Source organism: Oncorhynchus clarkii, chromosome 14 (genome assembly GCF_045791955.1).
Source record: "Oncorhynchus clarkii lewisi isolate Uvic-CL-2024 chromosome 14, UVic_Ocla_1.0, whole genome shotgun sequence".
Lineage (NCBI taxonomy): Eukaryota > Metazoa > Chordata > Actinopteri > Salmoniformes > Salmonidae > Oncorhynchus > Oncorhynchus clarkii.
In genome coordinates this window covers 16,834,787-16,854,828 of record NC_092160.1, presented here as the reverse complement: position 1 = coordinate 16,854,828, position 20,042 = coordinate 16,834,787, and the positions used below count along the sequence as shown (strand labels likewise).

Here is a 20,042-nt window from a genome sequence, read left to right as displayed (position 1 = left end):
GTTCAATTCTTGGACCGACTCTCTTCTCTGTATACATCAATGAGGTCGCTCTTGCTGCTGGTGAGTCTCTGATCCACCTCTACGCAGACGACACCATTCTGTATACTTCTGGCCCTTCTCTGGACACTGTGTTAACAACCCTCCAGGCAAGCTTCAATGCCATACAACTCTCCTTCCGTGGCCTCCAATTCTCTTAAATACAAGTAAATCTAAATGCATGCTCTTCAACCGATCGCTACCTGCACCTGCCCGCCTGTCCAACATCACTACTCTGGACGGCTCTGACTTAGAATACGTGGACAACTACAAATACTTAGGTGTCTGGTTAGACTGTAAACTCTCCTTCCAGAACCATATCAAACATCTCCAATCCAAAGTTAAATCTAGAATTGGCTTCCTATTTCGCAACAAAGCATCCTTCACTCATGCTGCCAAACATACCCTTGTAAAACTGACCATCCTACCAATCCTCGACTTTGGCGATGTCATTTACAAAATAGCCTCCAATACCCTACTCAACAAATTGGATGCAGTCTATCACAGTGCAATCCGTTTTGTCACCAAAGCCCCATATACTACCCACCATTGCGACCTGTACGCTCTCGTTGGTTGGCCCTCGCTTCATACTCGTCGCCAAACCCACTGGCTCCATGTCATCTACAAGACCCTGCTAGGTAAAGTCCCCCCTTATCTCAGCTCGCTGGTCACCATAGCATCTCCCACCTGTAGCACACGCTCCAGCAGGTATATCTCTCTATTCACCCCCAAAACCAATTCTTTCTTTGGCCGCCTCTCCTTCCAGTTCTCTGCTGCCAATGACTGGAACGAACTACAAAAATCTCTGAAACTGGAAGCACTTATCTCCCTCACTAGCTTTAAGCACCAACTGTCAGAGCAGCTCACAGATTACTGCACCTGTACATAGCCCACCTATAATTTAGCCCAAACAACTACCTCTTTCCCTACTGTATTTAAATGATTTATTTATTTTGCTCCTTTGCACCCCATTATTTTTATTTCTACTTTGCACATTCTTCCATTGCAAATCTGCCATTCCAGTGTTTTACTTGCTATATTGTATTTACTTTGCCACCATGGCCTTTTTTTGCCTTTACCTCCCTTATCTCACCTCATTTGCTCACATCGTATATAGACTTGTTTATACTGTACTATTGACTGTATGTTTGTTTTACTCCATGTGTAACTCTGTGTCGTTGTATGTGTCAAACTGCTTTGCTTTATCTTGGCCAGGTCGCAATTGTAAATGAGAACTTGTTCTCAAGTTGCCTACCTGGTTAAATAAAGGTGAAATAAAATAAAAAAAATAAAAACCACTACTAAAGGACATCAATAAGAAGAAGAGACTTGCTTGGGCCAAGAAACACGTGCAATGGACATTAGACAGGTGGAAATCTGTCCTTTAGTCTGATGAATCCAAATTTGAGATATTTGGTTCCAACCACCATGTTTTTGCGAGACGCAGAGTAGGTGAATGGATGATCTCTGCATGTATTATTCCCACCGTGTAGCATGGAGTAGGAGGTGTGAGGGTGTGGGGGTGCTTTGCTGGTGACACTGTCAGTGATTTGTTTAGAATTTAAGGCACACTTAACCAGCATGGCTACCACAGCATTCTGCATTGATATGCCATCCCATCTGGCTTGCGCTTAATGGGACTATCATTTGTTTTGCAACAGGACAATGACCCAACACATTTCCAGGATGTGTAAGGGCTATTTGACCAAGAATGAGAGTGATGGAGTGCTGCATAAGATGACCTCCATAATAACTCAACCCAATTGAGATGGTTTTGGATGAGTTGGACCGCAGGGTGAAGGATAAGCAGCCAACAAGTGTTCAGCATATGTGGGAAGTCCTTCAAGACTGTTGGAAAAGCATTCCAGGTGAAGCTGGTTAAGAGAATGCCAAGAGTGTGCAAAGTTGTCATCAAGGCAAAAGGTGGCTACTTTGAAGAATATAAAATATATTTTGATTTGTTTAACACTTTTTTTTACATGATTCCATAGTTTTGATGTCTTCACTATTATTCTACAATGTAGAAAATAGTAAAAATAAAGAAAATCAAAACCCTTGAATGAGTAGGTGTGTCCAAACTTTTGACTGGTACTATAAATATAAACGCAGGAAAAAAAGAAACGTCCTCTCACTGTCAAGTGCGTTTAATTTCAGCAAACTTAACATGTGAAAATATTTGTATGAACATAACAAGACTCAACAACTGAGACATAAACGGAACAAGTTCCACAGACATGTGACTAACAGAAATCGAATAATGTGTCCCTGAACAAAGGGGTGGTCAAAAGCAACAGTCAGTATCTGGTGTGGCCAGCAGCTGCATTACGTACTGCAGTGCATCTCTTCCTCATGGACTACCCCAGATTTGCCAGGTCTTGTGAGATGTTACCCCACACTTCCACCAAGGCACCTGCAAGTTCCCGGACATTTCCGGGGGAATGGTCCTAGCCCTCAGCTTCCGATCCAACAGGTCCCAGACGTGCTCAATGAGATTGAGATCTGAGCTCTTCGCTGGCCATGGCAGAACACTGACATTCCTGTCTTGCAGGAAATCACGCACAGAACGAGTAGAATGGCTGGTGGCATTGTCATGCTGGAGGGTCACGTCAGGATGAGCCTGCAGGAATGGTACCACATGAGGGAGGAGGATGTCTTCCCTGTAATGCACAGCGTTGAGATTGCCTGCAATGACAACAAGCTCAGTCTGATGATGCTGTGACAGACCGTCCCAGACCATGATGGACCCTCCACCTCCAAATGTATCCCGCACAAGAGTACAGGCCTCAGTGTAACGCTCATTCCTTCAACAATAAACGCAAATCCGACCTTCACCCCTGGTGAGACAAAACTGCGACTTGTCAGTGAAGAGCACTTTTTGCCAGTCCTGTCTGGTCCAATGACGATGGGTTTGTGCCCATAGGCGACGTTGTTGTCGGTGATGTCTGTTGAGGACCTGCATTACATTAGGCCTACAAGCCATCAGTTCAGCCTCTCTCAGCCTATTGCGGACAGTCTGAGCACTGATAGAGGGATTGTGCGTTCCTGGTGTAACTCGGGCAGTTGTTGTTGCCATCCTGTACCTGTCCCGCAGGTGTGATGTTCGAATGTACCGATCCTGTGCAGGTGTTGGTAGAAGTGGTCTGCCACTGCGAGGACGGTCAGCTGTCCGTCCTGTCTCCCTGTAGGGCTGTCTTAGGCGTCTCACAGTACGGACATTACAATTTATTGCCCTGGCCACATCTGCAGTCCTCATGCATCCTTGCAGCATGCCTAAGGCGCGTTCAAGCAGATGAGCAGGGACCCTGGGCATCTTTCTTTTGGTGTTTGTCAGAGTCAGTAGAAAGGCCTCTTTAGTGTCCTAAGTTTTCATAATTGTGACCTTAATTGCCTACCGTCTGTAAGCTGTTAGTGTCTTAACGACCGTTCCACAGCTGCATGTTCATTAATTGTTTATGGTTCATTGAACAAGCATGGGAAACTATGTTTAAACCCTTTACAATGAAGATCTGTAATCTGTTGTATTTTTACTAATTATCTTTGAAAGAATCCTGAAAAAGGGACATTTCTTTTTTTGCTGAGTTATATATATATATATATATATATATAGTTTTTAAGAAACACTTTTCTGTAAGAATTATTGTACATAAATTCAACATTACTGTCATTAATTAGGAAACAAAATAATATCACATAATTAGAAATGAAAGATCATTATCTGTAATCCAATATTGAAAAGCATCCCATAAAGGTTTTCAATAACTTCTTATGGTGATAAAGGAAAATAAAAGGTATCTGGTTCTTGTTATGACTATACAAATCCTAATGAAATCTTGTAACAAATATTTCCTTTTCAAAGGTGAAAGGAAACACGGAAGTAATAAAATGCATTTAGAATTTGTTGACATCCATATATAACCAATGAAAACATCTGTGGTACTGCAGTAGAATATGTCAACCTTCCTTTGATTTAAAAAAGCATTGCTTGTGGAATTGCCTTAACTACTGTAGAGTATTGCCTATTGGTGCAAACAAGATAATACTTTGAATGAAATTGTTATACAATAGAGCATTGCCATTATCATCCATTACATGTTGATAGACCAGATGCAGTGCCTTCAGAAAGAATTCCCAACCCTTTTCTTTTTTCACATTTTGAATAAATGTCAAAGTGGACATGTTTACAAATGATTTCAAAATGAAAAGCTGAAATGTCTTGAGTCAATAAGTATTCACCCCCTTTGTTATGGCAAGCCTAAATAAGTTCAGGAGTGAAAATGTGCTTATCAAGTCACATAATAAGTTGCATGGACTCACTATGTGTTCAATAATAGTGTTTAACATGATTTGGGAACGACTACCTTATCTCTTTACCCCACACATACAATTGTCTGTAAGGTCCCTCAGTCGAGCAGTGAATTCCAAACACAGATTCAATCACAAAGACCAGGGAGGTTTTCCAATGCCTCGCAAAGAAGGGAACCTATTGGTAGATGGGTAAAAAAAAAGCAGATATTTACTATCCCTTTGACCATGGTGAAGATATTAATTACACTGTGGATGGTGTATCAATTAATTAGATAAAAGTCAATTGCATTCAGTCCACCTTCCTCAGTAGACTTTACAATATCTACTTTTCTTAAATATTTATGTTTATTTTTCCATATAAAGTTGAAATTGGCTTGGTTAAAGCTTGAACGTTTGAACACAGAGTTTGTTGTACTGTCTTTTGTTCGAACCTTCCACATCCAATAAATGTTTGCCCACCCTTGAGCCCCTGGGAATACGTGTGAATTAAAATACTAGGATTGTTCTACTGCCGCCAGATGGCGCTATTTTTCCTTATGTCGATTGATGACAAACGATGGAAGCTGGGCTAATACTAGGAAAGCTATTTTGATAAAGAATCATGTCCAAACAAACATTGCAGAAAACAAGGTAAATCAAAACATTATACGGTCATGTTTGATGGCAATTTGTTGATTGTTGTTGGACTACATGGCTGATTCAGCCAGGCTGAAAATAACTAAAGAGAATGGAATGAAATACTGGCAAAATCTCCGACCTTCCCAACGAATAGTGGAACTATACTGTTCTCTGCTGCATTTAACCTACAACATGAATGATACTACCCTGCCATGCCTTTAACCAACTCTCACTCCTTTGTATCAATAATGTTTTAATAGGTCAGAGATGCTGAAATGAGCACTTTGTCTTATTCATATACAGTTGGAAGCTTCACTTTATTGTTGGCATTTTCCTTGTTCCTGGATTAAAAATGCACTCACTGGGGTTGGGTTAAATGTGGAAGACACAATGGTGTAACTGACTAAGTATCTAATTTCCTTCCTTGTAACTTGATTCTGGACAATGCTCAGATTTACTAGTTGAATTTAGCACCTAACATGCCTTGGAACCAGTAGTGGACACTGATTACATGATGATATTGACTGTGCTGAAACTTCCATAATTGAAATGACACTCCACTACACCACAATGAGAATTAAACTATTTTAACACAGGCACAGAAGTTCAGTGAGGACCACTTGAGAGTGGCATATGTTCCCCTCAGTATAGCAGAGCCTGTTCAAAAGAGGGGCAATATGACAGCGAATCCTTTCGCGTTGCTCCATTATTCCAATGTTTACCTCACCATACTGGCTCTGTTCTCACCGTACTGGCTCTGATTTTGGTCAAGGACACAGTGAGTACCCATATCTCTGTACTGTATTAGTCTATTGTCACAACAACCAAAATTATCACAATAATGATTATTTATAATTTGGCTACTGTGAATAATGCATATACTCACTTTGTTGACCTGAACATGCAAAGTAGCTGAAACATAATAACTGTGTATATGGTACATACCGGTCAGGCTCATTTCTACCCTAAACTATTAATAGAACGGCCCACCCCCCTTGCCCTAGTTTTCATTCCTGACTGACTGTGGTCTGTAGGCAGACTTGCAGACCAAAACAGCACTTAAGCTTCCCAGTGTCAGTGACAGACAGTGTGCCAACATGCTTGGCGCATGGAAAGGGAGCACCAATGCAGCAAACAGCAACACAAAATCAAATCTTGTTGTGCGTTATTAAAGGTCAGTGATGTAGTTTACACTAGTTTTTCCAGAACATGTTTTGTTTCTGATTTACAGTGGCTTGGTCTTCCATTAATACATCAAGTAGGTTAGGCTAGCTCAAGAGAAAATAGATTTGACGGTTATTGCCAATGGAGACATATTGGCTCACCCTCAATTGGACAACATGGATACTTAGTACTCTACCTTATATGAAGTGAAATAGAATAGAAGTGTCATAGATCAGTAATATGGAGAAAGGTAACAATGATGATGCAGTCTGGAATGCATCTGGTGCTATTCTGGATATTGACCCAGGTGTGTGTGTGCCCTGTGAAATGGAATCATTCATCAAAACTGTGAGACGGTGAGCTGTGGTATGTGACAAGCATTTGTGTTTGCTGCAGGGTCCTGGGCAGACCGCTCACCCTTACATGATGCTGCATGCCAAGGTCGTCTCTTAGCTCTGAGGAATCTCATTTTACAGGTGAGCCAAAGGTAATCCAATTCAGTGTGCACCCACTGCTTACCTTCTGAAATGTACTATGGTTGTGTTCTGCTGCTCCCACAGGGCCACAATGTAAATGTAGTCACTATAGACCATGTGAGTCCTCTGCACGAGGCCTGCCTTGGAGACCATGTAGCATGTGCCAGAGCTCTGATCGCTGCAGGAGCCAATGTGAGTCAATGGAGAAGATCCGTTAATAATCAAGAAAACTTTCTTCTTTTTTTTTTACATGAAACAGTAATAATTTGTACTAAATAATACATTTAAGAAATAGCTTAATAAAGCTTTTGTAAAATACATCTTGTTCTCTGTTATTTGTTATTTTTTCTCTGCCCCAAAATGGTGCTGCGTTATTCAGCTGAACGGTCAGAGTTAACATGAGACTCTGTGCAGGTGAACGTCACCACCATTGATGGGGTGACTCCTCTTTTCAACGCGTGCTCAGTGGGCAGTGTATCATGTGCAGAGGTCCTCCTGGAGAACGGGGCCAAACCCCAGGCTCTGGTATTTCAGCCCTCGCCCATTCACCAAGCCAGCAGTAAAGGTATGCTCAGTACCCTTATCACTCCAACATCCTTATCTTAATTAATCTAGTATGAACCCAATGATGTGTATAAAGCCTGGATGAATGACAAGGGCTGCTGTATTGAAGCCACCGCACAGCCACCTTGGTAATAATCCTCTATTGTAAAAAAGATTTTAATGTCTAAATTAGTTTATTCTATTACAGACACTTAATGCATACTTTAAATTATATTATATGAGCTAAACACATATATATATACATATATATATATATTTTTTAAATATACATATAAACATTTTCATTTTTTCTGTGAGTACTAATGTTACTGCCCCACTACAAAAAAATACTTAAATACATGTTATCTTGTTCTTGAAACATTTCATTGAAATACTGTTGAATTCCATTTATTCCTATGAGGTGTACCAATATGGCGGCCGGTGGCTTTAAAGCCTCTCATTGGCTAATACTTAGCATCAGCAATCCATGGTTTATTTACATCATTGGTACGAACCTTCAAGTGTACTTCACTGACCATTTGGGCTGTATGCTAACTTGGGATTGAGGCAAATACATAAAACTTAAAAATCTGAATCAAAATATCACAAATCAGAGTACAGTTTTTGAGATACACAAACATAATTCAATTTAGAGTATGTCCCATGGTGCTTAGAGGAATCCTCATATTCCGGGTACAGAAATAATTAGCTAAAACACCAACCACAATAATTGGAAAGCTGACACTAATGACTTCCATGTATGTGCCTACGGTCGGTAGGCAACAGTGGGTGTGTGGAGACTCTAATCAGATGGGGAGCCGACGTGGACTTTGACATTCCTCACCTGGGAACGCCCCTCTACACCGCCTGTGTCTCTCAGGAGATAGAATGTGTCCAGAAGCTGCTGAGGGAAGGTGAGGCACGTGCACATCTGCTCTGTCAAATCACCATAGCCAGGTATGATGAGAGGAGGAGAACTAGTGGTAAGATTATTACTGTCTCCCCAAGTGGTGAAATGTATTGTACCTGTAATGCTGTAGTAGCTCAGAGCATCTTCCCATTTCTACTAATATGTTTAACCCACCTGGATAAAAGTCCAAATCCATCATGTTATGACATCGATAAAGTACTTCTTTCCTGTAACTGAATGACATAGGACTATTAAATGTGTGTTATATCCATACCTTGGTTTACGCCTCCACACAGGAGCAAATGTACAGAAAGGTAGATATATGGAGTCTCCCTTACACGCTGCCGCTGAGAAGGACTGCACTGCCATTGTTAAGCTGTTGTTGGACTTTGGGGCAGATATCCATGCCAGGAACATTGAGTTCCAGAGACCTGTGGAGGCTGCTCCCCCCAGCAGCCTGACAGAGGGGTTTCTACTGGTCTATGAGGGTAAGTTCTATAGGCCTATTCACAGTCATCCTTAGAAATCAGTGAATTCCTATAGCCAAAGTATCGTAGTGTTATTGGTTAATCACCCAAGTCAAACTAGCTGTCCATTATATGTTTAAAACTAAACCATCATTGTCAGGAATAGAATATCACGTGTTCAAGCAATAGCAAACTAGCCGGGCTGTAGTGCATTTGGTTGAATAGCATGATATGTTTTCCCTTCTCCCTTCCACCTTTCTGCAGCCACGCCCCAACCATTGAGTCAGCTGTGTCGACAGCGTATCCGTGACCGTGTGGGCCGTGACAGGTTTCACCTCATCAACCATCTTCCCCTTCCCAACCCCCTCAGGAACTACCTCCAGTACAGATGATGAGCTGAGAACGTCACAATCTCAAAGGCTGTGGTGGTGGTGGTGGCATCTTCCTGGTGTCAGTCATTCATGTGAACTCAACAGCCTGCAAGGATAGAAGGAGCACTACTTGCACTTGAAGCAATGAAATACATGCTTGATTTAGCCTATACCAGATTTGAGTATGGTTCACAAGAAACTGCTAAAATTTGGGGTTGGAGCAATGACCAGCAATCATGGTTTGCTATGAACATTTTCAAGGGAGAGTTTCATTTAAATCCAGAGCTGGACTGTTTAAAGGCACTTAGAAAATGTGTTCCTCATCAATATTTTGCAGCAGGTTTATAAATTAATCTGTGGCTGGCTCATATTCTCATACAATAACACAATTTAAAGTGCTTTCATATTATGGAAAATGCATTTAATTTGGATTGTTATATTAACATGGTTTATCACGTTATATATTTTAGATTAGACCTGTGCATCTGCAAAACTTAAAATTCACCAAAATCTTTACCATTATCATTGAGAACACTACTCCTACATTCATATCCTCAAAAAATATATATATAAACTTGCTTGCTTGATGTGTTTTATGTGTGATCTTATTGACTGAGCTGCTTGCTATTATTTTATTAAAACGTTTTGAATTCCACGTTTTTGCAAAACTTTCAAAGGCAAGCAGCTCTCTTCAGTGTGCGCAACATGTTCTATTTCCAATGGGTGGCAACAATGTACCTTCCCGCGATACGTTCACCTTTCCAGGAGAAAGAAGAAGTAAGGCCGTTGCTATGGAACTGTTGATAAACATGTCAAATGTGCCATATGAGCTAGTAAGCTCGTTAGCTTAGCTAGTTCGTTTACCACAAATGTTCTATAAGACACAGTGTTATATAGCAACAACTTAACGAAATACTGAACCAGAAAAGTTAGACCAATAGTAACTTATCTTATCATTTTGTAAGCGTGTGTGGCTGGTTCATAGACGCTAGCTGAATTAACATTACAGCTGACAATGGCTTACGCACAGCCTCCCAAAAAGACAGGACTGCCACGAGAAGTTCTGAAGTGGCTCCAAAGCCTGGATTTGTCATTTTCTCCAAAGAATATGCGCAGGTGAGTGTACATTAGCAAATTGCAAAGCGTGTCTATGTGAAATATAACTTGAGAGTTGGTCTATCTAACCAAGTAACCTTAAAGGGACAGTCGGGTAAATTGAGCTACCTTTGTTTCAAGGAAACAATACACAAGATATATAATTTGACCAAATATTGAGGAAGTGTCAATTTTCATGTAGTCTGTGAAGGAATAAACCACATGGAAAAAGTGGTAAGCAAGTTAGGTAAACAAATTTATATATTTTGAATTGAGTTCGAGGTTTCATGATGCTTGTATCTAAACCAAAGTAGATCCTTTTAAGATTGTTCTATTGGGGTCTCTATAAGCTTTAATATGACGTTCTACACCTAGCTTGAAAGTGCATCTTGTAGTTGTGTTGGCTATAGTCAACATTTTTGCATTGGGGTAAGTTGAGCTAATGGTTATGTGGTAAATTTATCCAAATGTGAAGTTGAACAAATTTAAGTGTTTTCTTCCCAGGCATATAGCAAGGCATGAGGTAAAACAACAAAGCATGTGTTAAAAGATCCTTATAATTATCAAAAGACAAAAAAGCGATTGTTATTGTGTTTGGGAAATAAAAATAGACATGGTTTCAAAAAGGTAACTATAGTGGTAATATTCCAGTCAGTACAGAAATTTGTATGCAGCTTAATTTACCCTGTACAGGGGCTCAACATACCCCATACCCAGGATAAGTTGTGCCAAGACACCGCTTTTTTTGGATAAGCAATGTTTTCAAAACTGTAATGGAATTCTGATTATTTCCATAATGAATATACAGTGCATTCAGAAAGTATTTAGACCCCTTGACTTTTTCCACATGTTATGTTAGCCTGATTCTACAATGGATTTAAAACAAATTCTCATCAATCTACAGTTACAGTATGTATATCTTTTTTTAGCGCCATTTACATAAGTATTCAGACCCTTTACTCAGTACTTGGTTGAAGCACCTTTGGCAGCGATTACAGCCTTGAGTCTTCTTGGGTATGACGCTACCAGCTTGGCACACCTGTATTTGGGGAGTTTCTCCCATTCTTCTCCGCAGATCCTCTCAAGCTCTGTCAGGTTGGGTGGAGAGTGTCACTGCACAGATATTTTCAGGTCTCTCCAGAGATGTTCATTTGGGTTCAAGTCCGGGCTCTGGCTGGGCCACTCAAAGACATTAAGAGACTTGTCCCGAAGCCAGTCCTGCGTTGTCTTGGCTGTGTGCTTTGGGTTGTTGTCCTGTTGGAAGGTGAACCTTCACCCCAGTCTGAGGTCCTGAGCGCTCTGGGGTAGGTTTTCATCAAGGCTCTCTCTGTACTTTGTCCCGTTCATCATTCCTCGATCATGACTTGTCTCCGAGGTTCCTGCCGTTGAAAAACAGCCCCACAGCATGATGCTGCCACCACCATGCTTCACCGTAGGGATGGTGCCACGTTTCCTCTAGATGTGATGCTTGGTATTGAGGCAAAATAGTTCATTCTTGGTTTCAGAGTCTTTAGGTGCCTTTAGGCAAACTCCAAGCGGGCTGTCATGTGCCTTTTACTGAAGAGTGGCTTTCGTCTGGCCACTCTACCATAAAGACCTGATTGGTGGAGTGCTGCAGAGATGGTTGTCCTTCATAAGGTTCTCCCATCTCCACAGAGGAACTCTGGAGCTCTGTCAGTGACCATCGGGTTCTTGGTCACCTCCCTGACCAAGGCCCTTCTCCCCCGATTGCTCAGTTTGGCCGGGCAGCCAGCTCAAAGAAGAGTCTTAGTGGTTCCAAACTTCTTCCATTTAAAAATGATGGAGGCCACTGTGTTCTTGGTGACCTTCAATGCTGCAGAAATGTTTTTCTACCCTTCCCCAGATCTATGGACAATTTCTTGGACCTCATGGCTGAGTTTTTGCTCTGACATGCATTGTCAACTGTGGGACCTTATATAGACAGGTGTGCCTTTCCAAATCATGTCATATCAAATGCATTTACCACAGGCGGACTCCAATCAAATTGTAGAAACATCTCAAGGATGATAAATGGAAACAGGATAAACTGGAGCTCAATTTCGTATCTCATAGCAAAGGGTATGACTACTTATGTAAATAAGGTATTTCTGTAAAATAATTAAAAATATAAATCTAAAAACCTGTTTTTGCTTTGATATTATGGGGTATTGTAGATTGATGAGGAAAAACATTAATTTAATCAATTTTAGAATAAGGCTGTAGCGTAAATAATGTGGGGGGAAAAGGAAGTAGTCTGAATTCTTTCTGAATGCAGTGTAATGAATATAAAAAATGGCTCAACTTATCCCACTCTCCCCTATGTTATGGAGTCACATTTTCCCTTCACCAGGGATTTCTCCAATGGCTACCTTGTGGCAGAGATGTTCTCCTGGTATTATCATGAAGACTTCCCCATGCACTCCTACAACAATGGGACATCACTTCCAACCAAACAGGGCAACTGGGCACAAATAGAGAGGGTAAGAGTTGGAGGGTATGGCCAGGTAGCCTGGTTGTCATCTCTTCTGTTCAGTTATCACATTACGCTCCTTAGCTAAACAGACTTGAACCCAGACTAACGGACAGTAACAAAATAGTAGGTGTATGAGTACAAATAAACTGGTGGGTATAATCCTAATAATCCTATAATAATATAATATATAATAATAATCCTATAATGTCCACTTGCAAAGTCATCAATGTTTTTGCTGTGAGAAGGCTGTCTTTCTATACTACTGACGTCCTGTATTTTCTTTTGTTTGTCATGTTGAATAATGGAGAATCCATTTCTACTCTCTTATCAGTTTCTAGTGAAACAGAACATCCATCTGCAAAAGGAAGTTCTGGACGGGACCATCCATTGCAAGCCAGGAGCAGCGGAGCTTCTAGTGCAAGAGATTTACAACATCTTAACTAACAGGAGGTGGGACATTTATTTAACCTTTATTTAACTAGGCAAGTCAGTTAAAAACAAATTGTTATTTACAATGATGGCCAAACCCTAACCCTAACCCGGATGCTGGGACTCCCAATCACGGCCTGTTATGATACAGCCTGGAATCGAACCAGGGTCTGTAGTGACGCCTCTAGCACTGAGATGCAGTACTTTAGACCGCTGCGCCACTCGGGAGCCTTAGCATGCTCAACCAATTCAAATCCTCTCCTTTTCATCAATACATTAGGATTACAATAGGCTTTATCAAGAGAGTGAGACAATGGGTTGTCTGTTTTCCAATTGTTACTGAGCCGACTATCCTGGCTAAAATAAATACAATGCATAGACGCTAACTGATCATCAAGTGATTCTCTTCCTTAGCTTTGTGAATCTAGACTGTCTGCTGCACTTACAATATTCACTGGTGAGCATTGTGGTCAGTCTGGTTTAACCAGGCTTTCTTTTACTGCTTTCCAGATCCAGTTCCTCATATTTTTCCATAGAAGCACAAGTATCATACCCCCCCAAAAATGTGTGCGTCTGTAACTTTCTCACTCATCATTATTCATGATTCATTCAGGATTATCCATAATCATGGTAGCATCTCCATTAATGTAGACGTGTTAAGGAACATAATCTATTCTTATTTACAATAAAGTGACTCCAAAATGACACTACATTATTTACCAATAATTTCTATTGGGCACAAACTAATCTGAAACACAACCAAAACACAGCAAATGCATCTAAGAAGTCGATGGAGTCAGAAGCTTGATGTAATGAATAAAGTGCCTTGTGTGTTATGAATATGGGACCAAATACTTAACTTTTTACTCCTTTAATACACATATCACATAATACACATAATACACTCCTTTAATACACAAGTGAATTTGTCCCAATACTTTTGCTCCCCTAAAATGGGGGGACTATGTACAAAAAGCGCTGCAATTTCTAAACAGTTCACCCTATATGGATGAAAATACCTTCAACTTAAAGTTGCCGGTCTGCACTTTAAGCTCATTGTCATTGTTTTATTTCAAAACCAAACTTTCATAGTATAAAACCTGAAAGAAGAAGAAATGCTTCACTGTCCCAATAATTATGGAGGGCACTGTAGCTGATAAAACTTATATACTGTATAACTGTCCAGGATCAAAGGGATCCAGGGCAGGGAGATTGACTTCACAGACAGGGACTACCAGGACCAGCTGCCCATGCTAGCTCGGGCCACAGCCTCCAAGGCCATCAAGAACAACCTGCGGCTGACCGAGGTCATAGCCGAGCCCAACATCTCCACCAATCAGAGGAAGGTGCAGGCCATCATCCACATGCACCTGGAGCAGAGGGCGGCCGAGAGAGTCCAGAACCCCAGTGAGTGCACCAACAATCGGGATAGAGTGGGGTTCTTGGATAGACCATGAGGCTGGTAACATTAGGGTTAGGATTCGACAGGACTATCATGTGATTGTAATTCAATGCTACTGTTATTCAAATACAAATAATGTAATTGAATTGGGATATTAAAAAAAATTGCATTTGTCTCTGGCAGAGCGCTTCAACGTGAAGCCCACCTTGGGAGAACTGGCCGTGAGACTGCCCCCATCTTCTCACCACAGAGATGACAGCTCCGATAGCAACGCCTCAGTACAAAGTGGAACCGCAAGTAAGTCATTCACATAGTTTTTTCACCACCACCAGTTTTACAGTGTCTACACTGTAGTCTCTTTTATTTCTCATCACTTACTTTTTCCTCCCTTCTATAGAGTCATGTGAACCATCCATCAGGAGTAAAGCCAGTGTCCATTTCAAGGAGATTGAGGTGCGTCAGATGGACAGACGCTCGCTGATTGCAATTTAAAAGGCCAGGAGATTCAGCCGTTTGGTGTGTATTTGTGAGAGATGCCTCTGATACGATACCTCTAATAAAAGTACCTTTATACCTCTATTTCTGTAATATAAGTACCTCTATACCTTTATTCCTCTAATAAAAGTTCCTCTATTCCTCTAATAAAAGTACCTCTATATCTCTAATAGAAGTAACTCTATGAACAAATACAAGTACAGCAGTTCTCAATGACTATCATGCAAGATATTACCTTAGGGGTGTTGTTTTACTAGTTATTCACTAGTCCATTAGTTACAGTACTTCAACCATTAGTAGTTGCTCTAAAATTACAATTTCAGGGGGTTACCAGTAGGTGGCGGTGCTGTGTCTGGTTTATAATCATGGGTGAGGCAGGTTGAAAATCAAAGCACGATCAACTGTCGTTTTGATAAATGCATTCTGTATTATAGATCTGTGCTTTTCACAAATGTCTGTTAACATTCCAGTTATTACCTTCACAGCAGTGACTAACAATGGACAATATATTGTCTGCTCAACTCTTCTGCCTGTAAATTCCCTCATTTCAGGTAGGGTCCTTTATACAGTGTTAGGTAATATGCTTGGTGCATCCATCTCAACATCGCGTTAATAATGACTAGATTGTTGTGACTGACTGGGTTTGAACCCAGGTCATCTGCACATCACAAAACTATCTTAGCCAGCTGAGCTAAACCCTAGGTTCCTTTGGGAGTTAACACAAGTCTTCAGGTATCGGACATGGTTAATTACCACCTCTCTCTGCCATATTACACTGGCTCCATCCAGTTTCAGCTAATGAAGGATGGGAAATTCAATAGCTTTTGTGTGATGAAAGATCCCTAATGTCTTATTTCACCAGCATTTAGATATTGTGCATCATACACCAGATGAAAACCGTAAGGTTCAGATATTGTGTTCTTTGTTTGCACAGCTCATAAAATTCCACCTCTGAGAACTTTACAATGATGTGCAGATCATTTCCTCTTTTCCTTGCACCTGTGATAAGACACAGTAATGTCACCTTTATAATAGAATGAAAGCAGCATTTAGATAAAGGATCCCAAACACACAGCACATGGCCTGCAACATAACCATGCTTCCAATTATCAGGAAGGTATTTTCTTTATACAACTGATTGGAAAAGATCAGAAGCTGATCTGATCTTTTAACTGTCAGGTCTGGTGTCTGGGTACAGTATATCAAATCAAATCAAATTTTATTGGTCACATTGCACTATTGGTTAGAGCCTGTAAGTAAGCATTTCACTGTAAGGTCTACTACACATGTTGTATTCGGCGCACGTGACAAATCAACTTTTGATTTGATTTGACATACACATGGTTAGCAGATGTTAGCAGATGAAATGCTTGTGCTTCTAGTTCTGACCATACAGTAATATCTAACAAGTAATCTAACAATTTAACAACAACGACCTTATACACACAAGGGTAAAGGAATGAATAAGAATATGTACATATAAATATATGGATGAGCGATGGCCGTACGGCATATGCAAGATGCAGTAGATGGTATAGAGTACAGTATATACATAAGATATGAGTAATGTAGTGTATGTAAACATGATATAAAGTGGCATTGTTTAAAGTGACTAATGATACATTTATTACATCCAATTTTTAATTATTAAAGTGGCTAGAGATTTGAGTCAGTGTGTTGGCAGCAGCCACTCAATGTTAGTGATGGCTGTTGAACAGTCTGATGGCCTTGAGAAGCTGTTTTTCAGTCTCTCGGTCCCAGCTTTGATGCACCTGTACTGACCTCACCCTCTGGACGATAGCGGGGTGAACAGGCAGTAGCTCGGGTGGTTGTTGTCCTTGATGATCTTTTTGGCCTTCCTGTGACATCGGGTGGTGTAGGTGTCCTGGAGGGCAGGTAGTTTTCCCCGGTGATGCGTTGTGCATACCTCACTACCCTCTGGAGAGCCTTACGGTTATGGGCGGAGCAGTTGTCGTACCAGGCGGTGATACAGCCCGATAGGATGCTCTCGATTGTGCATCTGTAAAGGTTTGTGAGTGTTTTCGGTGACAAGCCAAATTTCTTCAGCCTCCTGAGGTTGAAGAGGCGCTGTTGCGCCTTCTTCACCACACTGTCTGTGTGGGTGGACCATTTCATTTTGTCCGTGATGTACGCGCTGAGGAACTTAAACTTTCCACCTTCAATACTGTCCCGTCGATGTGGATAGGGGGGTGCTCCCTCTGCTGATTCCTTAAGTCCACGATCATCTCCTTTGTTGACGTTGAGTGTGAGGTTATTTTCCTGACACCACACTCCGAGGGCCCTCACCTCCTCCCTGTAGGCCGTCTCGTCCTTGTTGGTAATCAAGCCTAGCACTGTAGTGTCGTCTGCAAACTTGATGATTGAGTTGGAGGCGTGCATGGCCTCTCAGTCATGGGTGAACAGGGATACAGGAGAGGCCTGAGAATGCACCCTTGTGGGGCCCCAGTGTTGAGGATCAGCAGGGTGGAGATGTTGTTTCCTACCCTCGTCACCTGGGTGCGGCCCTTAAGAAAGTCCAGGACCCAGTTGCAAAGGACGGGTTGAGACCCATGGTCTCGAGCTTAATGACGAGTTTGGAGGGTACTATGGTGTTAAATGCTGAGCTGTAATCGATGAACAGCATTCGTATTCCTCTTGTCCAGATGGGTTAGGGCGGTAATCAAATTGGAGTGGGTATAGGGTGTCAGGTAGGGTGGAGACGATATGATCCTTGACTAGTCTCTCAAAGCACTTCATAATGACGGAAGTGAGTGCTATGGGGCGATAGTTGTTTAGCTCAGTTACCTTAGTTTTCCTGGGAACAGGAACAATGGTGGCCCTCTTGAAGCATGTGGGAACAGCAGACTGGGATAGGGATTGATTGAATATGTCCGTAAACACACCAGCCAGCTGGTCTGCGCATTCTCTGAGGACGTGGCTAGGGATGCCATCTGGGCTGGCAGCCTTGTGAGGGTTAACACATTTAAATGTTTTATTCACGTTGGCTGTGGTGAAGCAGAGCCCGCAGGTTTTGGTAGTGGGCCGTGTCAGTGGCACTGTATTGTCCTCAAAGCGAGCAAAGAAGTTGTTTCGTTTGTCTGGGAGCAAGACGTTGGTGTCCGTGATGGGGCTGGTTTTCTTTTTGTAGTCCGAGATTGACTTTAGACCCTGAAACATACGTCTCGTGTCTGAGGCGTTGCATTGCGAATCTACTTTGTCTTTATACTGATGCTTAGCTTGTTTGATTGCCTTGCGGAGGGCATAGCGACACTGTTTGTATTCGGTCTTGTTTCCGGTCGCCTTGCCATGATTAAAAGCAGTGGTTCGCGCTTTCAGTTTTCCACAAATGCTGCCATCAATCCACGGTTTTTGGTAGGGGAAGGTTTTAATAGTCACCGTGGGTACAACATCACCGATGCACTTGCTAATTGTCACGATCTGACCTTTATTTCCTTTGTTTTGTATTTATTTAGTATGGTCAGGGCGTGAGTTGGGTGGGCAATCAGAGGCAGGTGTCAGTAGTTGTCTCTGATTGAGAATCATACTTAGGTAGCCTGGGTTTCACTGTGTGTTTGTGGGTGATTGTTCCTGTCTCTGTGTTTTGCACCAGATAGGGCTGTTTTTGGTTTTCCACGTTTATTGTTTTGTAGTGTTCGTGTTTATCTTTTTTTTATTAAACATGAATCAATATAACCACGCTGCGTTTTGGTCCGCCTCTACTTCACCACAGGAAAACCCTTACAGAATCACCCACCACAACAGGACCAAGCGGCGTGGTAACGGGCAACAGCAACAGCGGCGCAAAGAGGAATGGACATGGGACGTTGTATTGGATGGCAAGGGTTGCTACACCTGGGAGGAGATCCTGGCGGGAAAGGATCGCCTTCCATGGGAACAGGTGGAGGCAGCTAGGGGAGCAGAGGCAGCCGGAGAGAGGAGCCGGCGATATGAGGGAACACGGCTGGCAAGGAAGCCCGAGAGACAGCCCCAAAAATGTATTGGGGGGTGGCACACAGGAAGTGTGGCGAAGCCAGGTAGGAGACCTGCGCCAACTTCCTGTGCTTACCGGGGGGCGAGGGAGACCGGGCAGGCACCGTGTTATGCTGTGGAGCGCACGGTGTCCCCAGTGCGGGTGAATAGCCCGGTGCGGTACATACCAGCTCCGCGGATCGGCCGGGCTAGAGTGAGCATTGAGCCAAGTGCCATGAAGCCGGCTCTACGTCCCCAGTGCGTCTCCTTGGGCCGGCTTACATGGCACCAGCCTTGCGCACGGTGTCCCCGGTTCGCCTGCATAGCCCAGTGCGGGCTATTCCACCTCGCCGCACTGGCAGGGCGACCGGGAGCATTCAACCGGGTAAGGTTGGGCAGGCTCATGCTCAAGAGCTCCAGTGCGCCTGCACGGTCCGGTATATCCGTCACCACCTCCACGCACCAGCCCTCCGGTGGCAGCCCCCCGCACCAGGCTGTCTCTCCGGCTCATCCTTACAGGGGCTCCCGCCTGTCCAGCACTGCCGGGGCCTTCCTCCTCTCTAGCGCTGCCGGAGTCTCCTGCCTCTCCGGCGCTGCTAGAGCCTTCCTCCTCTCCAGCGCAGCCAGAGTCTCCCGCCTGTTCGGCGCTACCAGAGCTCCCGCCCCTCAGTCCAGAGGCGCAAGAGCCCCTCATTCCAGAGGCGCCAGAGCTCCTTAGTCCAGCGCTGCCAGAGCCTTCCTCTCCAGCGTTGCCGGAGCTTCCCGTCTGCCCAGCGCCCTCTGAGCCACCCGTCTGCCCAGCGCCGCCTGAGCCACCCGTCTGCCCAGCGCCGCCTGAGCCGCCCGTCTGCCCAGCGCCGCCTGAGCCGCCCGTCTGCCCAGCGCCGCCTGAGCCGCCCGTCTGCCCAGCGCCGCCAGTGCCGCCAGTCTGCCAGGAGCCGCCAGTGCCGCCAGGGGCCGCCAGTGCCGCCAGTCAGCCAGGGGCCGCCAGTGCCGCCAGTCAGCCAGGGGCCGCCAGTGCCGCCAGTCAGCCAGGGGCCGCCAGTGCCGCCAGTCAGCCAGGGGCCGCCAGTCAGCCAGGGGCCGCCAGTGCCGCCAGTCAGCCAGGGGCCGCCAGTCAGCCAGGGGCCGCCAGTCAGCCAGGGGCCGCCAGTGCCGCCAGTCAGCCAGGGGCCGCCAGTGCCGCCAGTCAGCCAGGGGCTGCCAGTCAGCCAGGGGCCGCCAGTGCCGCCAGTCAGCCAGGGGCCGCCAGTCAGCCAGGGGCCGCCAGTCAGCCAGGGGCCGCCAGT

At 43.6% G+C, this 20,042-nt stretch overlaps 2 protein-coding genes across 6 annotated transcripts; both read left to right on the top strand.

Moving 5' to 3' along the window:
• Positions 1-5,603: 5,603 nt before the first annotated feature.
• Positions 5,604-9,545, top strand: LOC139366009 (ankyrin repeat and SOCS box containing 5a). Of its 5 annotated transcripts, none has more exons than XM_071103084.1 (7): positions 5,604-5,737; positions 6,520-6,599; positions 6,684-6,791; positions 7,014-7,164; positions 7,922-8,056; positions 8,349-8,540; positions 8,784-9,545. In XM_071103084.1, exons 1-7 carry the CDS (start codon positions 5,674-5,676, stop codon positions 8,909-8,911), a joined length of 858 nt encoding a protein of 285 aa, XP_070959185.1. In that variant the 5' UTR covers positions 5,604-5,673; the 3' UTR covers positions 8,912-9,545. The 5 variants fall into 5 exon arrangements, with proteins under 5 accessions (XP_070959185.1, XP_070959186.1, XP_070959187.1 ...); XM_071103085.1 differs by lacking the exon at positions 5,604-5,737 and adding an exon at positions 5,996-6,133; XM_071103083.1 differs by lacking the exon at positions 5,604-5,737 and adding an exon at positions 6,021-6,430.
• Positions 9,546-9,903: 358 nt separating this feature from the next.
• LOC139366008 (spermatogenesis associated 4) lies at positions 9,904-14,808 on the top strand. The gene is made up of 6 exons (XM_071103082.1): positions 9,904-10,006; positions 12,336-12,465; positions 12,790-12,908; positions 14,074-14,294; positions 14,473-14,586; positions 14,687-14,808. The coding sequence occupies exons 1-6, from the start codon at positions 9,906-9,908 to the stop codon at positions 14,779-14,781; spliced, it is 780 nt and encodes a 259-aa protein (XP_070959183.1). The 5' UTR covers positions 9,904-9,905; the 3' UTR covers positions 14,782-14,808.
• Positions 14,809-20,042: the final 5,234 nt, after the last annotated feature.